Source organism: Daphnia magna, linkage group LG2 (assembly GCF_020631705.1).
Source record: "Daphnia magna isolate NIES linkage group LG2, ASM2063170v1.1, whole genome shotgun sequence".
NCBI lineage: Eukaryota > Metazoa > Arthropoda > Branchiopoda > Diplostraca > Daphniidae > Daphnia > Daphnia magna.
In genome coordinates, this window is record NC_059183.1 from 5749689 (window position 1) to 5765782 (window position 16094).

The 16094-nt window shown below is 41.0% G+C and overlaps 5 protein-coding genes across 7 annotated transcripts; 2 read left to right on the plus strand and 3 right to left on the minus strand.

The window, feature by feature from the left end:
- Window positions 1–83: 83 nt before the first annotated feature.
- LOC116915384 (sphingomyelin phosphodiesterase) lies at window positions 84–3025 on the plus strand. Its single transcript, XM_032920497.2, has 9 exons — window positions 84–479; window positions 567–775; window positions 834–1001; window positions 1073–1300; window positions 1369–1541; window positions 1624–1909; window positions 2004–2279; window positions 2349–2542; window positions 2612–3025. Exons 1-9 carry the CDS (start codon window positions 422–424, stop codon window positions 2781–2783), a joined length of 1764 nt encoding a protein of 587 aa, XP_032776388.2. The 5' UTR covers window positions 84–421; the 3' UTR covers window positions 2784–3025.
- Window positions 3026–3030: 5 nt separating this feature from the next.
- Window positions 3031–5043, minus strand: LOC116933764 (retinol dehydrogenase 11). 2 transcript variants are annotated; one of them, XR_006643034.1, is made up of 7 exons: window positions 4768–5043; window positions 4412–4648; window positions 3921–4142; window positions 3677–3786; window positions 3505–3594; window positions 3206–3396; window positions 3031–3124 (listed from the first exon to the last, which is right to left on the minus strand). XR_006643034.1 is itself a non-coding variant. In XM_045168929.1 (6 exons), exons 1-6 carry the CDS (start codon window positions 5012–5014, stop codon window positions 3292–3294), a joined length of 1011 nt encoding a protein of 336 aa, XP_045024864.1. In that variant the 5' UTR covers window positions 5015–5043; the 3' UTR covers window positions 3099–3291. The 2 variants fall into 2 exon arrangements, 1 of the variants encoding a protein (XP_045024864.1); XM_045168929.1 differs by having other exon boundaries at window positions 3099–3396.
- An 80-nt stretch (window positions 5044–5123) lies between these two features.
- LOC116915428 (retinol dehydrogenase 12) lies at window positions 5124–7400 on the minus strand. Its single transcript, XM_032920563.2, has 6 exons — window positions 7090–7400; window positions 6740–6976; window positions 6236–6481; window positions 5789–5898; window positions 5631–5720; window positions 5124–5543 (listed from the first exon to the last, which is right to left on the minus strand). Exons 1-6 carry the CDS (start codon window positions 7334–7336, stop codon window positions 5439–5441), a joined length of 1035 nt encoding a protein of 344 aa, XP_032776454.2. The 5' UTR covers window positions 7337–7400; the 3' UTR covers window positions 5124–5438.
- LOC116915425 (palmitoyltransferase ZDHHC16B) lies at window positions 7397–9154 on the plus strand. 2 transcript variants are annotated; one of them, XM_032920558.2, is made up of 8 exons: window positions 7397–7528; window positions 7587–7731; window positions 7805–7996; window positions 8065–8175; window positions 8241–8357; window positions 8416–8496; window positions 8555–8829; window positions 8886–9154. In XM_032920558.2, exons 1-8 carry the CDS (start codon window positions 7479–7481, stop codon window positions 8959–8961), a joined length of 1047 nt encoding a protein of 348 aa, XP_032776449.2. In that variant the 5' UTR covers window positions 7397–7478; the 3' UTR covers window positions 8962–9154. The 2 variants fall into 2 exon arrangements, with proteins under 2 accessions (XP_032776449.2, XP_032776450.2); XM_032920559.2 differs by having other exon boundaries at window positions 8558–8829.
- On the minus strand, window positions 9150–16063 carry LOC116915334 (U5 small nuclear ribonucleoprotein 200 kDa helicase). The gene is given in 6 exon segments (XM_032920414.2): window positions 9150–10575; window positions 10635–12874; window positions 12949–13438; window positions 13506–14659; window positions 14725–14794; window positions 14796–16063. Coding segments are annotated over 6 exon segments (6468 nt in total). The 5' UTR covers window positions 16029–16063; the 3' UTR covers window positions 9150–9294.
- Between the last annotated feature and the right edge of the window lie 31 nt (window positions 16064–16094).

Genomic DNA, 16094 nt, shown 5'->3' on the forward strand with positions numbered 1-16094 from the left:
TTTTTTTTCATACGAGCCTTGAAAATTTTATTTACTTGTATTGTCTACAGTATAGATTGGCTTACCGCTGTGATTTTGTTGAGGTCGGTTGTAAACATGCGTTGTAGAGTGAACAATATATCATACCAAGCGGTTTTTTACGCTGAATCATTTGGTAAGAATCCCTTTTGTCCTGTAACATTAGCACGCAAGAGAAATCCTTTCGGAGAAAGTGGGACGTAATGTTCCTCGGGCAATTCAACAACATTACACAAAACAGGTCATTCAGCAGTAGAGGCGGTACGCCAAGGAATTATATTCCAAGAATAAAAGCCAGGTGAATTCTTCAAAGTTCATCGAAATCAGTCGTTCTTAAGCCGCCTTCCATCTCTCGTCTACATCTACGTATATCTGTGAAAAGTGGTGTAAGAACAAACGGACAATGCGTTTTTTCTCGTTGACCGCCGTCGCTTTGTGTTGCGTATTTTCCACAATTCAAGGTTTGAAAAACATCTCTCAAAAGTTGTATACGAATTTATTTTAACTCTTATGCTATACCAATATCACCTGTTTTGTATACTTGTTAGGTTTGCCCTTCAAACCAGTTGTGAAGTCAAGCGAGAAGAAAAGCATATTACCTACGTGCTCTCTTTGCAATCTCGCGGTCCGTGGCGTCTTCCAGAGTTTTGATATTGGTCTTACGAATGAAGATATCGTTGATAACATCGCTTTGACATGTATCAGTCTAAATCTGTACGATGAAGAGATTTGTCGAGGTGTAGCCACTGCTGCTATTGTAAGGGAGTTATTTTTTCGGAATTTGTTGGCTTTTACCGATTTTCCTTTCTTTGCAGCCCACAATAAGGTACATCCACAGCAATTCCCTAGTTGATCCAGGTAACATTTGCGGTATTCTTATGCAAGAAGCCAATTGCACGTTTTCCGACCGCGACAAGTTAGAATGGAGTATTGCACCAAGTTTGATACCCAAACCAGAAATAGTTCAACTTGATTCACCTTCGGTAAACCTAAAAGCAAGAAAGAAAAATTAACGTTTATCAAGCAAACATTTTTCTCTTTTTAACCTGTTAAGTCAGATGCATCAACGATCAAAGTTCTTCATTTGGCTGATCCCCATTGGGACCCAGAATATATGGAGGGTTCCAACGCGAACTGTGGCAAGCCTCTCTGCTGTCGGGCATCTTCGGGTCTAGTAGCTACAACCGAAGATGAAGCTGGCTACTGGGGTGATTATAGAAAATGTGACATGCCTTGGAGAACTCTCGAGAACGCAGTGAAACATATGTCAAAGCACCACTCGGTAAGTCAATACATACGGTCAACAAGGATTCTAATGAATTTAGTTGTCTCTCTATTTCACTGTTCTAGGACGTCGCTTATATCATATGGACTGGCGATCTTGTTCCACACGACAACTGGTCAACAAGTCGAGAAGAAAACATGCTTATACATGAAAGCTTACTTAATTTGGTTAAAAAATATTTTCCCGACACACCAATCTATCCGACATTGGGAAATCATGATGCTCATCCTGTCAATACGTAAGTCTGAAATAATTGCTATGTAAAATTGAGCCGCGCATTTTTTTAGATAACTTGACGCTTTAAATTGCGCAAATTAAAGGTTCGCACCACCAGAGATAACCGATCAAGAACTGGGTGCCGAGTGGCTGTATCAAGATGCTGCTCGTCTGTGGACTAAATTTGGGCTACCAGACGAAGTCTCCGCTACCGTCCGTCATGGGGGCTATTACACGGCTTTAGTTCGACCAGGACTTCGGATGGTTTCCCTGAACACCAACTATTGTTATACATTTAACTGGTGGACGCTTTCTTCCATAAAAGATCCAGCGTCTATTCTAACATGGCTTACAAAAACCCTCGAAGACGCAGAAGCAGCGCACGAAAAGGTAAAAATCGACGGACAAATTCAATGGGAAAAAAAAAAAAAATCAAAATCAAAAAGAAAACCAATTATAAAAAAAAAATAATAATAATTAATAGGTTCACATAATAGCCCACATTCCTCCTGGTAACGAAGATTGCTGGGCCATCTACAGCAGAGAATTCAAGAGAATAATAAATCGATTCGAATCGACCGTGGTTGCTCAGTTTTACGGACACACTCACAATGAAGAATTCAAAGTATTCTATGATCAAGCAAACGCTACACGACCTATTAATGTAGCCTTCATTGCTGGAAGTATGACCAGTTTCACAGACCTGAGCCCGAGTTACAGAGTCTATACGATCGATGGCGAACGCCCTGATTCCAGTTGGGTTGTGAAACATTTTACACCGCTACAACTAATTAAAAATGTAATTAATGCTCATAATTTTCGTTATCAGAGGGTGTTGGATTACAGCACGTGGATGATGAATTTGACATTAGCTAATCTAAAAGGCCCTACGCATTTACCAGAATGGTTTGAATTATACCAAGCCAAAAAAGAATATGCTCTGACTGATTTAAGTCCAAAAACAGTGGATGGCTTTTTCTCGCGAATGCTGGATGATGACGCACTTTTCCAGTTATACTTTAAGTAAGTGAATCCGAACCAATAAAAAAATGTCTATCTCTTGCAAATGCTTACTATTTAAATCCAATTCAGGAATTACCATAAAGCAGCTGACAAGATCATCTCGAAAGGCTGTGATGAAATGTGCCGGACAAATATTTTGTGTCGATTAATCACCAGTAATATCGCCGAACGAGAACACTGTAACCAAATCGATCGAAAAATATTAGAAGAAAAGGATTTGTCAGATGCAGTTGCCCTGTAAATGGTACGACCACTGCCGTCTTACAAATACCGAAGAACAACTATTTTACGTGTAACAGGAATTTTTCGCCCTGATCCTGTGTCGGCGTCTCGTCGTCTTTTGTACTTACTATGGTGAGCAAGCTAAAGGGATTAATTCTATAGTATTTAAAGTGAAGCGCAAGCGTGCAACTAATCGACATTCTAAATTATGCATTGACATCCATTCTTTTCGTAAATATACTATAACTAAAAGACCGTCAATGAAATCGTATTCGGAAATATTTTTTATGAAGATGTGGAAAAGGTTTTGCTTTAACATTTAACAGAACGGTAATCTTGAAGAAATGGTCTAATGAATTACTGTCAGGCATACAGGAAGAATTAAAACAGAGCGGTTATTTTCTTTCTAAAGTCTAAATTGGTTATTTATCAGTAAATTACCAAGTCAATTTAGATGTTATGGCGGCGATGATAGATCATTAAATTTTCCCCGCTAATTTGAAGGAGATGGACGAAAAATTCGACCATCAAAAGAATTTTTCATATGATTCAAGACGAACGAGCGTTTCGCTTACATCCCACAATTTTTTTGCCATTCCGCTGTCTTGGGCAAGCTTTGATGGTTTGGCAATCTAAATTGTGTCAAAACGAAGGAAATACACAGAATCGTTATGACGATTGAAACGGCATGCTATCCTAATGGGTCATATGGTTAAATAAGTGGGGTGAGAGTAGCTTACCTTGCAATCGCGAAAATACTGTGCAGTCACATTTGCAACTTCGTCTGCCACAGCCAAGTAAATGGTAGTCTGCGCACCTTCCTTGGGGGTCTAAAATAATCACGATAATGTTTTATAACTTAAATATATATAATCACGGATTAAATAAGGCTTTTAACTGTACCGCGCATACCTTCAAAAAAGAAACCAAAATGGTCATGATCGTCGAAACTATGCTGGAAAAGCGCCCGAATTCAGTGTACACGGCACCTGGATGAAGAGAATTCACCGTAACAGCTCTTCCTGTTCGTAAAACGTATTCAAAATTGATAGTTAGACTGGTTTTCTTAAATGGTGTCATGAAAGGTGGATTCAACAGCTCTATTTTTGCGCAAATAATAAAAAGGGAAGTTGTTGGGAAGTTTTTGTTTGTTTACCATGGAGTTCGAGCTTGTTAGCTAGTTCAATGCTGAAAAGAATATTGCACAGCTTTGACGTTCCATAAATTTTATAAGGCGCCAAAAACGTTCCCGCCGTACGGTCTCGAACGAAATTCAGGTCTTCAAAGTTCAGACTTCTACAAAGGTGGTTTGCGTCGGAGCTGACATTGATGATGCGGGCATTTTCTTGTTCTTTTTCGGCAGTCCTGATCATTAAACCTTTTAAACAACCATTGGATCACATAAAGTAAAATGTTATGAGCAGGAATTACTATAGGCTATAGCTTAACTGTTCTGCAAAGTAAACTTAATAAAATAACAGTAAAAATAATGAATGAAGAAACATCCTGAAAACTTGTTTTTAGGCTGTGGTAAAAGAACTGCATTTATATATGTTTAATGAAAATAAAACTCAAATTAAACAATGTTCGATGAGAAAATAACTTAATTATGAATAAGTTAGCCCTAATAAGATGAACCAATCATACCTAGTAACAAATTTGTAAGCAAAAAATGCCCAAAGTGGTTTGATTGCATTTGGTTTTCGAGTCCATCCTGTGTATACTGTTGTTTAATTCCACCACATCCAGCATTGTTAATAAGGATATGAAGTTTAGGTTCATTTTTTAATATATCTTCAGCAAACTGTCTGACTGATGCCAAGGATGCCAAATCAAGTTTCTTGACCAAGACATTGTAGTTTCCTGATTTTTGACCAATGTCATCTGATGTCAGCACAAAATAAGAAATAATAGTTTTAAACTCTTGAATTTATATATAAATGGAATTTCATAAATGTAACATTATTAACTAGTTTAACTGAACTACAAAAGCAAATCAATACCTTTGGCTACAGATGCCTTTTTCAAATCTCGGCAGGCTAGAATGATACGACCACCTCTAGAAGCAAGATCAAGCGCGGTTTCTTTACCGATACCAGTATTGGCACCTGTGATAATAATCGTTTTCCCATCAAGTCGTTTAGTGCTTTTACAGACTCCCTTCGTAATTTCGAGGTAGAGCTTAATGGTTAACAAAAAAATCAGAATAACAATTACACTGTTTTGGAAACTAAATAGAAAAGGAAACATCTCTTACATAAAAATTAAAGGGAAACAAATGAACATCGGTCTTAGTATTCAATGTTGAATCGGCTGCTTATTATTTGTACCGATAGGGGAGACCACGACCGCTAGATGCCATTATTAAATTTTTCTTTATTAAATTTTGTCGAACGCGGAAATTACACACTGCTGTCATCGTGGCATATCACGGCATTATATACGCTCTTCAAATTTTTTATAACTAATTTAATCGCGTTTCTAAAAAAATAATCTAAAGCGTTGGGAGTCAAAATTAAGTTTAAAAGGACATATTGTTATACAAGAAACATTTAGAGGAATTAGATCTAATCGTTAAGTATACTTTTTAAAATTATAAGGAGTAACGACAATTTCTTAAACGCTACGCGAACTTCCAACGACGGCAAGTGGGAGGACAGTCGTAAGAGGCCTATTAGAAAAACTTCTCCTTCGGTTCCAAACGAACAAGCCTTTCGCTTACTTCCCACAGTTTTTTTGCGAATTCCTTGTCGCGAGCTAGCTTAGAAGGCTGGGCAATCTGACTCAAATAAGAACATTTTTTAAAAATATAGTTTAAATCACTACACACATAAATTCCATTCATTTGAGATCTTTATAAGTTAACCTTGCAGTCGCGGAAATATTGACCGCTAACATTTGAAACTTCATCGGCCACAGCCAAATAAATTGAGGTCTGTGCACCTTCTGCTGGGCTCTAGAGTTAGAGGGGAAAACTGTGTATATGTTTTTCTGAGGAAATTCAATTTTAATTTTGAAACTCACCTTCAAAAACGGGCGACAAAGTGTCATAAGCACGGACAATATTTTGGAAAAACGGCTGAATTCGGTGTACACTCCTCCTGGATGAAGAGAATTAACCGTGACCGGTTTTCCTGTGTGCAAATCAAATTCGTGAATAAAAACGTACAATAAATTAAATTGTTATACTATAATGTGAAGCTCAATGTGAAGTTTCAATTAGCTATCAAACAGACTATCCGCAAATTGGGAATTCATACACAATTACTCAGTTCTGGTCCACTAAGTCCGCTGTTGGTTCGAACAAGATACTCATTACAACGTGAGATTCACTTCGCAATTGCACTGGTCATTATGAAACCAAATTTTTTTTATTAATTTGTTCCTTTCCTGGTTCCGTATCAGCCTTGGATTTGGAAATTTTTACTATAGAATTTTTAGTTTCTACTGTTTTCGCCATAAATGACTTACCAAGAATTTCGAGTTTCCTTGCTAACTCACAGCTGGAAAGAATAACACACAGCTTCGAAGTTCCGTAGATTTTTATGGGCAACCATAGGTTGTTCTGAACAGGCGACCAAATCGTTTTTGCGGATCGCTCGTAAGAAAAATTCAGGTCGTCTAAGTTCAAGTCTCCAACGGAAAAATGACCATCAGAACCAACATTGACAATGCGAACATTCTCTTCTTCCTTCTCGCCGGTCTCAATCATCAAACCTTATAATCAAACACAGATTAATATGCATACATCTGAACAATACTAGCCTACTACATCTTCTAATTCTAATTAAGGATAATTTGTATAAATATGGCAATAAGCATGATGATTATAAAACATAAATAACAAAAATCGTTAGAAAAGAGGAACTGGAAAATGCTTACAGAATATTTTTCGTATGAGCGAGACGTTAAAAAACAAATAGGCAATAAGAAATGAAAATAAGCTTTTAGCATTGCCTTATGAAGACATCATACCTAGCAGCAAATTTGTAAGCAAAAATGGACCAAAGTAATTTGTTTGCATCTGGTGTTCTAATCCATCCTCTGTCGTCTTCTGTTCAATGTCACCACATCCAGCATTGTTGATGAGGATGTGAAGTTTAGGCTCTGTTTTTTGTACATCAGCTGCAAACCTTCTAATTGAAGTGAAGGATGTCAAATCAAGTTCTTTGACCAACACATTGGGGTTCCTTGATTTTTCAACAATTTTATCTAAAATTAGAAATATGAGGTTGAATGAGTATAGTTTTTAGAGTGGCATTCCTGTTTTAAACAATCAAATATTCTCTTCAATTTGATCAAATTGTCTTAAAATCTTTACTTACCTTTTGCTACCAAAGCCTTTTTAAGATTTCGGCACGCTAGAATTATGCGTCCACCTCTGCAAGCAAGATCAAGTGCTGTTGCTTTGCCGATCCCAGTATTGGATCCCGTAACAATAATTGTTTTTCCGTCAAGTCTCTTCGAACTCATATAGACTCCCTTGGTAGCTTCATAGTAAATTTTGAATGCCACCGTGAAGATTAAAGCAACAATAAGACTATTAGGGACATCAAACGAAAACACAAACATCTTTGGTGACCGGAATGATTCGTAAGACGAACGTCAGAAACCAACATTTGTACTGGGAAGCAATACCCCGCGATGGTTACTTCTTTTTCCGTCCTGCTTCGGTTGGCTATCGCTAGATGTCCTTCAGTATTGTCTTCTTAAAATGAGAATCATATCAAAATTGTTTTTTGTGTCCAATTTCGTGATATCTAAGTAAGTAATTTAAGATGTATGGGCATGTCTCATTGAGTCAACGTATTTTATTATTCAGGATAACCAGGAAACAGGTATGGAAGAAAGTACGACAGAAGATTGGGAATATTCCCCATCTTTCCATAGACTGGGACGTTTTGACTGATCGCTTTATTGAACCAGTTATATGGGTTGTTGATCATTTTGCCGATTCTTTAGGAAAGGTAATCAGCAAGTACATGTATATTTTTTTTGAAAGACGTAACACAATAAAATTCTACATTTTACCCCATTCAGATATTTGTCAGTCTAGTCTGGCTTTTAATTCAGTTTGTTGTTGGTGTTGCATACTGGATTGGGCTCTCTTTCTACTGGGACATCAGTGCAGAGCTAACAATAGCTCTTGTGATATTTGGTCATTGGATTCTTCTCAATGTGGTATTTCACTACTATATGGCTTTAATAACACCTCCAGGTCTACCTCCTGATGTAAGTGCTGTTGTTTTTATGACAAAGATTTTTTTTATGTAGTCAACTTTTGCCAAATTTATATTTAGGCAGAACAGATTCCTCATATTAAAGCTCGATGCAAAAAATGTCAATCAGTCAAACCAGAACGAACACATCATTGTTCAATTTGCCGGACTTGTATACTTAGAATGGACCATGTAATAAAAACTGGTACCTACAGCCACAACAAACATGGTCATAATTAATTCTTATTTAATCACAGCATTGTCCTTGGCTAAATAACTGTGTTGGACACTTCAACCACCGATATTTTTTTCTCTTCATGGTGTATGTTGTATTGGGAATGATCTTCTTATTCATTTTTGGAGCACCTGTTATTGTAAGGTTACCACTAGAACAAGTCATGCACAAACATTAGTTTCTATTGTAAGTTCTAGGTTCATGAATTATCAATTTCGGACGCTTCAGAGCCAATCGGATACCCTGTCTTCCACAATGGATCTCATTTACTACCCGTGGTAAAGAAATTTTTTGTTAGGACCTAGAAAAATTTGATATTCAATCCTATTGCCGCAGAAGCAAGTGGAGGAGGTATCCTCTCCTCGGTCGAGATCGTTGAGAAGGGCTGTCTCGGTAACGGTGGCGATACTCTGTGCAGGAATTCTAGCTGCCTTGGGTGCCTTAGTTGGTTGGCATGCTAGACTTATATCGAGAGGGGAAACAAGCATCGAAAATTTGACCAATAAAGATGACCGTGAGGCTAAACGACTAGAAGGAAGCACTTTCGTCAATCCTTATGATTACGGGTCGTATGAAAATTGGCGGATATTTCTTGGTCTTTCGGAAGGAAGGTAATCGACTTTCTCATCACAAATATTATCTGTGAGTAATGAATATTCTTTGTCAGGACATGGTGGTGTGTTTTCTTTCCATCTGTCCATCCACCGAGGGGTGACGGTATTTCGTGGTGCTTCAAAGAATGATCTGACTCATGTATCTTTTAAATGAGGTCTCCACTGAGCTTAAAAACCGTCCGAAGTCAACAAAGGAAACTCATTAGAAGGCTATTTTGCTGCGAAATCTAGTTGATCTTTTCTTAGATAAATTAATTCGTGCATACGACATTCCATCTAATCAACTCAAGAATAAATTACCAAGAAGAGCGAAAAACTGAAATGATTTGACGCATTTTATTCATAGCGAGTAATACGCTTGGTGGCGTGACATTTCTCACAATCTTTTAAAAACAAAACCGGTTATAAAACCAGCACAAAAAAAAGAACAAAAAAAAGATAGAAAAGTTTTGGACTTCATGTTTAGTTGGAACCAGAATCAGAATCTTCAGAATTTGATGGTTCCTTCACGTCGATGGTAAACTTGTACTCTTGATCACATCCCGTGTAGGAATCGCTCATGAAATAAATGGTGTACGAGTGCTGGCCAGGCGTTGTTGGAGCTGTGAAGTCCAGCTTCACCTTTGCTTTTTGCTGCAATGTTTGACGCTTGATGGAAACGAGTGCATTCGTTTTAGGATCGCCAATCACTACCCACCAGCCCTCTTCGCGTTTCTGGGGGAAGAAGGGAGCAATGACGGGTCCGACTACTTCATCTTCACGCTCCAGATTAACGGCCACAACCACCGACTGACCACATACGACTCGGTCACGATCTACCACGTCAAATCCTAATTCGATGTTGGGATAGCGGTTACAGAACCGGGCAACATCCGCCATTTGTGCTTCACTCAGCCCCAGCAAGGAGTTGCGCTCTTCATCTTCCATTTCCATGACGTCGAAGATGGTCTCGAGTCCCTTATCAGTGCACCGTTTGACGATTTCGGTAGTGAAATGAGGTAGCTGCTTCAGGTAGGAATCTTTGGACCACATTGCTTGCGTCACCATCTGCGATAATTCCATAGCAGCAACAGCTGGTGAAAGCCACCCATTCGAGCTGAGGACGTCCACAGAGGCTTGGATCAATCTAATTGCTTTGCCTAGAATGAGCTCCGTGTCCTGCTGCAATTCGGCAGGCAATTGAACACGTGACAAATGAGCTTGTAGCAAGAGGAAGGTTTTAACATGAGGATCACTATATTTGGCATTGGCCTGAGGCTTATTCGGAAGTCTGGTGGCTAGCTGACGTAAAACAGCCTCTTCGCCATGACGTACTGGCACGCTCTTGTACTCAGCCGCTGCCGAAATGATTTCCAACAAGCCGCGGATCTTGGTCTTGGCATTGAGCGACAAGCTGAACAACTCAATTGTTGTGTAATGGATACAATAGTATGCGGCGATCATGCCTAAATTGAGCGGGCTGACATCGATTTCTTCCTCGATGGTGATACACTTGGATTGCTCCAAATCATTCAGCGTGCTCTCTACTAGCTCAGACAAGTGGTCAGACAAATGTCTGTGACTCACTCCCTGGAGATTGTAATAATTGGGATTTTGCGTCATACGTCGGTACAAGAAAGTCCAGGTCAAGTTGTCGACCGCGTCCTGCTTGTTTTCGATCGTCTTTGTTACGATTTCAGCATTGAAATGATCGTGAAGGCAGTGATCGAGATGGCTTTCGATCGGCAATGGCTCATACAAGAACTAAATCAAAATTGGCATTAATTTTAAATGAATAAAAACTTGTCATAGACTGTGGTTACCTTTTTGTAGAAATCTTTTTTCGAAGATTGGCACAAAAGTACGCACTTGGCGTCGTCGTCTTCGCGTGGTCTATTAGCTCTGCCTGCCATTTGAATCAAGTCGGTGATGGGATAATCGTCGTACATATGCTGCTGACCGTTGTAGCTCTGCGTATCCATAATGATGACGAGATGGGCATGGACAGATACTGCCCAGCAGAGGGTACGTGAAACGACAATGATCTGAATGGCTCCCAGTTCAAACAACTGTTCCACGATCCTTCTATCTTGGACTGTTAAACCTTCATGCAGGTAACCAACACCTTGCTTAAGTGTCTCGTGAAGCGTTTTGTCACTTAGTCGCTGGATAAAAGGTTTGATGTCCTCCAGCTCGGCATGAAGATATCGTTCAGCATCATTTTCGGCTGCGGCGTATGTCAGGAGATCGAAGGCTGTTACACGTGACTGTTTTCGTGATGGAACGAAGACAAGCACCGGTTTTTTCGGAGAATGTTTGCAAATGGCATTATGCAACGGTTTTGACATGGCAATGAGGCGTGAAGCGTTGTGGGTGATATTGAATCCCTGGATATGAACCTCCAACGGAACTGGTCTAACGTTCGGATGGAAATTGAAGCTGCCGTTTGCTGGGCAACCCAACCACTGCGATACGTCCTTGGCATTAGCCAAGGAGTGGCTCAGTGCCACTAACCGGATGGGCTTCTGAAGTTGGGCACCGATATAGCGCATTCTTGAGCAGACTACTTCAAGCGTAGGTCCATCTTCACCACCCAAGAGTTGTAATTCATCGACGATAAACAGATGGACATTTTGAACATTCTTCCTTTGCTTCCAACGACGTGACAAGACATCCCAGTGTTCTGGAATTGAGATCAAAATGTTGGCCTTGGCCAAAAGTTTCAGGTCAGTTCCCGTTTCTCCTGTTAGCATGGCCACTTTTTTGCCTAGCCGTGAAGCAAATTTATCTTGCCAGTCGATGAACAGATTATCTGCAAGTTCTTGACTGGGAGAGACATAAACACAACGTGCTTCAACTTCAGGTACTCCTTCGGCTGCGGCTTCTTGTTCTTTCTGGCTGAAAAGACGTAAAATGGCGAACTCGGCGCAAATCGTTTTGCCTGCCCCGGTAGGAGCACCGATAAACACATTGTCATCTGTGTTATATAATGCATTAAACACTTGCGTTTGGATCGGGTTAAATTGTTGGAAGGATTCAGCGTAGAGAGCCTCGTACGATCGATTACGAAGAGCGGTGACAGGCAAAGGCTGCAAATCCAATAGCTCCGTCGGTGGCGGATATTTATCAGGCAAAATCAAATGACGGAACGAGACGGGTAATTGCGTTTCTGAAGATATCCAATGGTCCGAAACCACACGAATGAAGTAGTGAGGAGGCAAAGGTTCAAAAACTGGTACGAAGAATTTGACCAAATGCTCATCTTGGGCGTAGATTGATTTCAACAGGAAGTACTCGTGATGGAGAATTACCTCAGAATCTACATCCTCAACAAAAATCCAGAAAGCTTCTGCTTTACCATGAATTTTATCGTCCCATTGGAAATCCGGTGTAATGGTCAGTTCCACTTTGAGCGTTGACCGAGTAATGGGTTGGATATGAGTCGACAGCTCCAGCTTGGGAAACTGGTGGACATACTTATGGATAGTCTTGCCCAATTTAGGTGCTCGGATAAGTTCTCCCATTTCGGTAGGGCCCAAGTCGTACAGCCTTTCCCATGGCAAGCTTTTTTTCTCCAGTTTGCGAATGATTTCTTCTGGCATTTTCTTAAACTGTCGTAAGGGTGACATCGATTGCCACATGCGGCGGTTTATCATCTTGCTGAGCGAAAGAGCTTTATCGGCTAACTGAGCCCAGCCTCGGCTAAGAACCATCTCAAAGATGGCGCGAATGAGTCGACCAGCAGACTGGGTGACGTAAACCATATCGGCCATTAAAGCGAATCCCTCCAACTTGAGTTGTGAAATGTAAGCTTGCAAGAGGACGTTGACTTTTGCGCTTGGTTCCTCAATGCTTTCTTTGATGGGAATGGGTACGCGTTCCATCAGTTTCTGCAGTTCCAGTTTTTCTTCGTCACGTACAGTGATGTTGCGGAACTCGGACGATAGTGAAAAGACACGGAAGAGTTCAATTTCACTCAGGGTTGGTTTCAACAACTGGTTGTAGGTAGCCATGCTTACATTGGTGCAATAATAATGACTGGCAATTCTACCCAACTCGGTACCTACGTTCAAAATGCAATAATACGTTATTTTGTAAGACGAAGCCAACATAATCACGTTATAAATTTCAATATACCTTGTAATTGGCCCGATTTGCGATCGTACTTCAAGAGCTGGCTCTTTTCCAGCGAAACGGCAGCCGTATGGATTAAATCAGCTCTGTGCTGTTCTAGCATTGGATCTTCTTTTAGCTTGTCAACCGATATACCATAAAGTTGTGGTGAACGGAGCATCCGAATGTACAGATACGTGTAACTCAACCAATGGACGGCATCTTTGACATTTTGTACTGTACCAGCAACGATTTCAGCATTCAACATGTCAGGCAACTTGCTAACCATTTGCGACTCAACAGGTAACTGCTGGTTCTGAAGTGACAGGTAGTATTGCAACTCGCTGTGGTTGGTGATCAGGATGCCTTCACCTTTAGTATCATACTGCGGTCGCCCAGCCCGACCCAACATTTGCAGGACGTCCAGTGAACCCAATTCGCACCACCGACCTTTTTCGGGATTGTAAACTTGTGTGCCTTTAATAATGACGGTGTGGGCTGGCAAGTTGACACCCTAATCAAACAATAAAATATAAATTAGTGGAACTCTATACGAAACCAAACAAATTGTTGTACAATACCCAAGCTAGAGTAGCTGTTGAAACGAGCAATTGAATGTGACGATCAGCAAACAAATCTTCTACCAATGCGCGGTCGACACGGCTCATACCGGCATGATGGATAGCAAAACCGTAGGGGAGAAGATCTTTCAGCTCCTGATTTTTTACTTGTTCGGCCTCGTTGCGCAAAACTTCGGTTGAAGCGGAACCCTCCCGCAAGAAGGCACCTAGAGAGTCTTTCTCTAGACAAAGATCCCGAATCGAACGGGCTGTTTTTCCCGTTTCTTTTCTCGAGTGAACAAAGACGAGAATCTGATTCTTGCCGGCATGTTCCATCACCTTTTCGTAAACGATTTCATTCATGATCTGGTACCTCTTGACGGCCTTCTTCTCGGTGATGCCCACATATTGTTGTTCCAAAGGCACAGGGCGATAGCTGTTATCGAAGAAGAAAAGGCCCGTCTTGGGTCGGACACGCAAAAACGTAGCTACATCTTCGTAATTGGGAAGTGTGGCTGAAAGGCCAACCAATCGCAAATCTTCCTGAGTGGATTCAACGGTGCGAATGGTACGAGCTACCAAAGCCTCCAGAACGGGGCCACGATCGTCGTGCAACAGGTGAATCTCGTCGAAAATCATCAATTTGACGAGTTGCGTGTAGGTTCGATCTCCCGATTTACGCGTGATAATGTCCCACTTTTCTGGGGTGCAGACAATCACTTGAGTTTGGGCAATTTCCTCGCGGCTGAGTTGATGATCGCCCGTCAATTCTCCAACTTTTAAGTTGAAGGGTGCAAGTCTTTTACCAAAACTGCCTACCATTTCTTGCACGAGCGAACGCATTGGCGCGATGTAGATAATCTTGAATTCGTCGACACGGATGGTTCCGTCCGGATTAATGTATTTACCTAGCTCTCTCATCATCGTCAGCAGAGCAACATTGGTTTTGCCAGCACCTGTTGGAGCGCAAATCAACATGTTCTCGTCGGATTCTAGGGCTGTTTTGTAGATTTTAGACTGAATTCTGTTCAGCGTTTTGAATCCCTCAAAAGCGGGCTGAGCGTAGGTTGGGAGTTTGTCAATCGGAATAAGCATTTCATCAGCATCGAAAGGCCTGGGTTTTAGAGGCGGTACGTGAACTTCCTCGTAGCCTTTGCGTTGTTTTCGGAAGGAACCTGTAAAATGCCAATTAGATTAAAATTTTTGGCTATACAAAACAGTAACGTATCAGGATTTATACCTTCCGGCAAAGTGCATTTTTTATTGGCCATAAAGTGCGAACCCTGGGCAAACGCAAGATCTTCCAAATCCTAGAAGTTCGCGTAGACCTGGAATGCCACTATAACCTTCCTGCCCTCCGCTGCCGCTACCCCCGGTTTCTTTAACAGCGTAATTTCCTTGGCGCGAAGAACTCTTTTTTGCGTCAACTTCCATGGGTTCGACCCCGGTATCGTCTCTCACGGTATCTAATTGACGGAGAATCTTGTTCAGATGGGGATTGCTCTTCATCTCATCTTGAATGCTTCTGCGTTCTGCCTCGCTTTGTGCTGACGCCAATAAGGAGCAATACAGAATCATGTGTCTGTTTTGCTTGAGCAGTTTGATAAAATCAAAGCAGTCAAATCCTAGTAAAACTACCAACTGATTTTCACACTCTCGTTCATCCTGAATGTTCTTTAGGATGTTCAACACCTCTCCAGCTCTGGCTTGAGACACCATAGGGTCACTGTAAAACTTTGACAATTTCCTTTGAAGCCAGTAGGCATCAATGTCAAGAGGATGGAGCTTCTTCTCCTTTTTTCCTCCCAAATCGACACCAGTAGCAGCAGCATCTGCATGGATGGCATGGTCTGTTTCAGCTTCGTCAGCTTCATCTTCACCATCTTCTTCATCTCCTATTTCCCCGTAAACATTTTCTTCTTCATTTTCTTCATCTGTGTCTTCAAACTGCACATTGATGCCATATTGGTCGTCCATCTGCTCCTCTCCTGTACCTGTTTTCTCATCTTGCCCCCAATCTGTGATCTTCTTACCGAGGTTGACAAGTAGGGCAAACCTTTCTTCAGGTAGGGAGCCAAGCATAGCTTCAGTTTCCTTTTTCTTCTCCTTATCCTTAAGTTTGTCATTTTTGAGAACTGTGAGGACTTCATCTGCGGCACCACACAACACATCTCTGGGCTGGTCGCTAAGAGCTTCCTGGATAAAACTGAGAAGCACTTCATAGGTCTGTTTAGTGTCTTGAGTTTTTGGTCTGTAGATAATGCCAGAAATTTCATCTAGATTATCGCTTTGCAGGGGTCCTTTGCCACCAGATTTTCCACCAATATCAGTTTTGTTGGGATCACGCTTCTGACGTTTTGCCGGTTTCATGCGTTGGGCTTTATCACCCATGCGAGTTCCATCCAACTTCCCAGTAAGGGACATAACCTCACCGGTGGCTTCATCTCGGGCTCGGCGATCAATTAAACGAACGTCAGCTTGCAAAACCAAATTTGAATTGGCTTTATACTCGTACTGGAGCGAACGTGCTGCGGCGTCCGCCATTTCTAATGGTTGCTTGTCGTCTTGTGAAGCACTGACTTTCGAACAGCATACGAACAAGCAAATTGC

Bases quoted from the DNA above. Each gene is read 5' to 3' on its own strand.
- LOC116915384 (XM_032920497.2), top strand. From the start codon at position 422: ATGCGTTTTTTCTCGTTGACCGCCGTCGCTTTGTGTTGCGTATTTTCC. The intron at 1,542-1,623 runs GTAAGTCTGAAA...CGCAAATTAAAG, and splicing joins GATGCTCATCCTGTCAATAC to GTTCGCACCACCAGAGATAA. The intron at 2,280-2,348 runs GTTGTGAAACAT...TTTCGTTATCAG, and splicing joins AACGCCCTGATTCCAGTTGG to AGGGTGTTGGATTACAGCAC.
- LOC116933764 (XM_045168929.1), bottom strand. From the start codon at position 5,014: ATGTTTCCTTTTCTATTTAGTTTCCAAAACAGTGTAATTGTTATTCTG. The intron at 4,143-4,411 runs GTATGATTGGTT...GTTGTTTAAAAG, and splicing joins GCTTACAAATTTGTTACTAG to GTTTAATGATCAGGACTGCC. The intron at 3,787-3,920 runs GTAAACAAACAA...TTTTACGAACAG, and splicing joins TAACAAGCTCGAACTCCATG to GAAGAGCTGTTACGGTGAAT.
- LOC116915428 (XM_032920563.2), bottom strand. From the start codon at position 7,336: ATGTTTGTGTTTTCGTTTGATGTCCCTAATAGTCTTATTGTTGCTTTA. The intron at 5,899-6,235 runs GTAAGTCATTTA...ATTTGCACACAG, and splicing joins AAGGAAACTCGAAATTCTTG to GAAAACCGGTCACGGTTAAT. The intron at 5,721-5,788 runs GTGAGTTTCAAA...CTCTAACTCTAG, and splicing joins TTTGTCGCCCGTTTTTGAAG to AGCCCAGCAGAAGGTGCACA.
- LOC116915425 (XM_032920558.2), top strand. From the start codon at position 7,479: ATGAGAATCATATCAAAATTGTTTTTTGTGTCCAATTTCGTGATATCT. The intron at 7,997-8,064 runs GTAAGTGCTGTT...ATTTATATTTAG, and splicing joins CTCCAGGTCTACCTCCTGAT to GCAGAACAGATTCCTCATAT. The intron at 8,497-8,554 runs GTAAAGAAATTT...CTATTGCCGCAG, and splicing joins GATCTCATTTACTACCCGTG to AAGCAAGTGGAGGAGGTATC.